Source organism: Heloderma suspectum, chromosome 5 (assembly GCF_057233095.1).
Source record: "Heloderma suspectum isolate Gila_16-S chromosome 5, 16-S_ref, whole genome shotgun sequence".
NCBI lineage: Eukaryota > Metazoa > Chordata > Lepidosauria > Squamata > Helodermatidae > Heloderma > Heloderma suspectum.
Window position 1 is genome coordinate 41,641,201 of NC_139462.1, and position 6,000 is coordinate 41,647,200.

The 6,000-nt window shown below is 38.0% G+C and overlaps 1 protein-coding gene across 1 annotated transcript in view; it reads left to right on the top strand.

The window, feature by feature from the left end:
* ANK2 (ankyrin 2) overlaps positions 1-1,749 on the top strand; it is a 208,070-nt gene extending 206,321 nt beyond the window's left edge. Inside the window, exon 53 of the mRNA XM_084859756.1 lies at positions 1,566-1,749. Coding sequence (XP_084715882.1) covers positions 1,566-1,749 — 184 coding nt within the window. The remainder of the gene's footprint in view (positions 1-1,565) is intronic.
* The last annotated feature ends 4,251 nt before the right edge of the window (positions 1,750-6,000 follow it).

A 6,000-nucleotide genomic window follows, 5' to 3' on the forward strand; every position in this document is an offset into this window, starting at 1 on the left:
TTATTTCTAGTTATTTTTTTAATTAGTACATTTGTATCCCACCTTTCTTCCATCATGGAAGTCAAGGTGGCATACATGGGGTTCCTAGATGGTTCCTGATCCATGCACTGACCAGACCCAGACGTACTTAGCTTCAGCAAAGTTGCCCCATCATGTGCCCTCAGATCATGTCCTGGGACAGGTATGAACAGTGGGCTGTTCTAAGTGCAAGCAGATAAATGTTGGAGTTAGCATATCTGTCAGATAGTGTTTGATTGTCTTGTATTCTAATCAGTTGAAATTTTAGCCTAGTATAATTTCCCCTCCAACCTTTGGCATATGCACACATATTGGCACATATAAACAAAACTCACAAGCAATATCTGATACAACAGTGGAAGGTTATTCAGCATTTAGAGAAGATGGAGGAGAATTATTGGACAAACATAATTAACATCATGCTAGGTTTAATATCATGGAAATATTTGCATGGTTTTCATAAGCTCTTTGAATGTCTGTGCATGGAAGCATGTCTTTTTTAATGACAAATTCCAGAAGGTAGACGTCTTATCCTGTTGAAACAAAAACAACGTAGGAAGCTGCTTTGTACAACAAAGTCTTGTGGCACCTTGAAACTTAAAGAATGTATTGTGGCACAAGCCTTCATGGGCCAGAATTCACCAAGTACATGAAGTGGTTATTTAAATACATGATGATATTATTATTATTCCTATTATTATTCTTATTAATTTATTGCTTATAGTATGCCCCGGCTTTCTACAGGAGTTTACAAATCAGCTCACAACCATAAAATCACAGTAACATAAAATCAATCATAACATCACACTAACAAATAATACTAATTTAAAGAGAACTAAAACAGGGTAACTATATCTATTCACTCAATACAAAGAGAAGGAATGCATACATACATGATGGGTTGGCACCAGACGCAGTCATACTTTGTGAAGACCCAGTGAAATCAATGGGACTCAAGTTAGTCATGACTAACTTGCTTCCCATTGATTTCAATAGGTCTTTGCGAAGTATGACTGCATCTGGAGCCAACCCTTTCCTCATTCTCGTGTGTGTGTGTGTGTGTGTGTGTGTGTGTGAAAAAAGGTCAAGCAGTGCAAGAGATGGCTGTATCTATCTCATTTGTGTTCTGAATATTACTGTGAGACGGCTATATCTACCTCTTGCATTTCTTGACTATTTGCTTAACTGTCACTTAGTAACAAAACAATATATATGTTTTCTTCTTGCTGTGCTCAGACTATATATACACCTACCCATTTTAGTGTCTGCTTCCTTCATATGATAAAGTGGTCTCTTCTTGCCTATGAAAATCCAGCAAACCGGATGAAATAAAAGCATTTTCTTTTATTGATATCTCAGGTACTCAAGAATGTATTTATTATTTTTCTGGGTTCCTTCAAGTTAGCTGTAGTCACTCTCATTGGACTTACTATAGCTCAAAACTCTTGCTGGAATTTAAAAATATTAATATTAGAAAAGGAAAACCCAGTTTCTTTATTAAGAAAATGCCACATTCATTCTGTTTTAATCCTTTCATTTCCTTATAGGACAACAATGAGTAAAGCCAGTACACAGAAGAGGACTGTGGTTAAGGACCAGTATGGAAATCGTATTCATGTGGAACTACTGGAGGACACACCAGAAGCACTACCCCAGGATGACCTTCAGCATGACCTTCAGCAACTACTAAGACATTTCTGCAAAGATGAGTGGAAGAAAGAGGCCAACTGAGATGCTGCTAAATCTCATCCACAGACCAACACACATATCCATTCAATATTCAGCTTTCACATTATTCTTTTGCCATAGATGTTATAACTTAACGTAATCACCAGGGACACTGATATTTCTACTTTGGGCATGTAGAGTAGGATTTTCTTTTCTTTTTTTTTAATAAATGTAAGCTAATTTGTGACCAAAGATAGCATCCTTCATTTGGGATGATTTGTCTACTAAAAGTCGTTGACTTTGTGCTGTACTGGAAACTTGTCATATTTGCCATCTTTGTTGTTCCTTTTCTTCTGCACCAGATCCATAAACACACAGTTTCTTCCACAGGCCTCTTCAAGTGACAATGTACATGCATTTTTTAAAGTGGGATATTAACATTAACCTGTAAATAGCTAAAGTGCTTGGACTCACAAGACTGAAAGAAAGAAACACTGCCTATCATGACTACTTTTCGCATCAAGAACTAAAAGGTCTGTTGAAACTGCTGAACAGCAATTCATGTAATATTGCTAACACAGTCCGTTGAGTGTAGGACATGGATCTACTGAGAAGGAAGCATGTCAGGCCTCCTGTGTCCATTGGACTTCCAGCTTAATGATCTACCTGGCTTCAAGGTTTTTAAGAGTCAGGCTGAAACCTCAGACTCCAGCTGTTTCCATTAAAAGACAGCTGATTGCAGCCATCACAGCTTTTCAGACTCCTGGGAAGCCACCTAAAGATTTCCTGAAGAAAAAACAAATATCCAGTTAGACATAACTTGCTAGCAGCTCTATCTGTGGCATATTTGCATACTGTATTCAAATCTTTTAGATTGGGACATGAGGCAGGGTGCATTAAACAGCTCTAACTACTGTAGTTTCCTGTTTTCATCACTGCTTTAGCAAGCCACACTGTCTTATTGGTGGTTCTTTCTGCTGGCCACTGCACTGTAGATAACTTGATAGGGGGAAAGAAACCCTTACCCACTCTTCAAGAAAGGCTAATCTAAATTTATCACATTCTATCAAGACTCTCTCTTAACTTGGTACATGCATGTGGCACTGGAAAATAAAAACACAACCCTCTTGTAATCATGTCAACAGCTTCTCATCTCTCTTAGCACTGAGCGAGCAGATTTTAACCTTCCATTTGAGATTTTTCTTCAAAGTTTTGCTTAGGAGGGGATATGAATCCATCAGACATTTGATTTCGTTGCTATTTTATTTATATTTCTTAATCTACTTTCAAGACTCATAATGTAAATGTCAGCACTTTGATTTTCCAAGAAGGGCATATGCGACTCTGGAATTGTTCTGTGGTCTGTACCTAATTCTAATAGTGGTCTGGAGCTCTGTAGCATTTTAACATATATATGTAATTATATATATTATATATATACATATAAAATGATATACATTTTGAATCAGTTATTTGATAAAGACAAAATATATTCAACAGTGATGAGTCAAGTCCTCCAGGGTTGATATTTTTCAAAACCTAGCCAGCCTTTCCTTCTTGTAAAAATAAAATAAAAATGACTCACTCAGTGCTCAGAATGCTGAAAATAAATGTTCCAAATGGCACCTCCTCATTAAAGTAATCATGCCAAGAGAAAGGAAACATTTTAGGAGGTCTCGGTTTCCTGCTAAAAATGCTACCCAAAGTGCCATGCAAAAATATTTTTGGTTGGCAAGCAGGACACAAACGCTTGTTGTGACTGCCAAAATGGAAGGAGACCCATTGCAAGGACACACAATAGCTCATTTCTCATTGTCAAGAACATCACTGGTTGACCTTCAAGATTGGAGCTCTACAAGAAATGCATTTCTGTTGTGTTATTTGCGGTGCAGATGATGTTCTGTGTAACAGCATAATGGCTATTCTCCTTTTCGGTTTTGATTTTTTGCTGTGTTATCAGAGAACTTGAATACTGTGAGAAGGTGATTTTAAGTTGATGAATCAGCATCTTGTTCCCATGGTGATAACACTAACTGAATGTATCTATGAGGGCATGTATTAGTTAAAAGATTTAAAACACACACACAACAACAACACTAACAATACATAGCTGCAATGTGTACAATGGCTGATTTAATTAAATAAAAATGTACAAGTGTTAAATGTAGTTCTAATGGTATGCTCTCTTTTTTGGTATGAATTTTACATGGGAGAATTATTTGAGTTATTGTACCAATGTCTACATTATTATGATTAACTCTGCATAACCAAGAATCAAACACTTCAAAGCACAAGAATTACAAACATTGTTTTCTGTTTTCAGTTTCTGAAGAAGGGGATCTTGATGGTAAGTGTTAGCTTCTCGATGACAGCAACTACAGTGCATTAATATATAGATGTGACAGGTGTATTCCAGAAATAATACCATTTGAAAGTTTGGTCTGTTTAGTGTGTGTTAATTGTTTATACATCCTTTGGTTAAGATGGTAACATCAAGTTTGCTGGCAGCTGTGGCCATTCTCTCCTCTGCATGACTTCCAAAAGATCACAGAATGCACTGGTTTATTGTCTGTGCCTTTGTGATTTTAGAGGCTTGAATCAAAAGACTGGACACACAATGGGAAATTGAAAATGTAATCACTGGTCTCTGTGGAAATATAATCACTGTGGAAAGCTGTGTGAAAATCTTCCACATAGTTTGACCTATTTAACTACACCAACACAACCCCTTGTTTTGGACAGGAACAGGCACCCCGACACGGTTGAATGTGAAGGAAACATGGCAAAGACCAAAGGTTCTATTTCCAAATACATGAAGTAGCAAGATTACCTGTTTGAAATTCGCCAAAATTAGAATGTAAATGCAATCACAGAAAAAAGCAGCGTTTGCATCTTTCATAGTTCTCATACTTTCACCCATACCATAATACGTTATTTCCATTACATTTATTTTATTGTATTTGTACCCCACCTTTCTTTGTATTTTTCTAAAAAGAAAAATGGCACTCAGTATTATATTACAATTATAATATTTAGTACAGTGCCTGTCCAGCCCTTTCATGTCCCATGAAAAGTAAAGCAACATCCTAGCAATAGCACCAAGAAATATGACAATCCATTTTCCATACAATTATTTTTTTCCCCATCAGAACAGTACAAAAAGTAGAAAGCTACTATAAATGATTAATAAAGATGGGAAATATTGGGATGCCTTAAGGATTTTTAAATCCTTAAAGATGTTTAACAAAAATTATATATGTTTGGTTCCACAACCTTTAAAATGGCTGCTGATTAATATTAAGCAAAATGGGCTACATGTTCTATGTTTTAATGCCTGCAAAGAAAACAGTCAGCCTGCAAAGACTAGAATTACACAAATACCAGTAAGAGCAATCCATTTGGAAGCACGTTTCTGTAGGCTATGCTACATGGGCTGAGTCCAGGCAACCTCTTTTCCTAGTTCCTACCACACCTGAGAGATTATTGGGGTTTCTGCTCTACAGCCCTGATAAAATGTGAATCAAGTGCACAGCACTGAATGTACAGCCATCTGCAGCTTTTCGTTCTAAGTACTGGGGCTAATGCCTGAAGAGTTGCAACTGAGGCATGTTGCCAAGACATTAATAAAAAGGAGGGGAGGGACCATAGCTCAGTGGAAGAGCTTTGAATACACCAGGTCAGTCCTTGGTATCTCCAGGTAAAGCATCTCAAATATGCCGCCTGAAGTAGTACGGGTCAGGGAAATGTTTACCGCTAGACTTGGCTGATCGTATAACCTGGCTAAATGTTTTAGTTGGATGTCCTTCCTGCCCTGCAGTGATCCTTTAACTGAAGGTGCTAGTGACTGAATCAGGTTCTTATACATGTAAAGCAGGGGTGTTGAACCTCAGACCTGTCAGCCAAATCTGGCCCACTCGGGGTCCCAATCCAGCCCTACAACATTCCCATGTGACCCTGTCCTTTTTCCTGGCCCCATCCCCTTTGTGATGGTTTGATGGCTTCCCAGCTTTTGTGCAGGTTTTTCCGCATTTTAAAAGGCTGAACTGCCTGTCCGAAGGCTTAGTTACTGGCACTGAGAGCTTTAAGCTAACATATGCAGGTATTTTTGGTCCTGCCTCTTTTGCCTTCAGCCCCATCCTGAGACCTTCTATGAAAGGGCATTTGGCCCTCGGGCTGAAATAGGTTCCCCACCCGTGTGCTCCTGTTTTTCTCTATATGTTACATGGGAAGCATCCATTGAACATCTTGGGGAAAAGGTGTGAGTAACGAAATGGCAAAGCCTGTAGAAACATGCATTTAAACAGACTGACAATT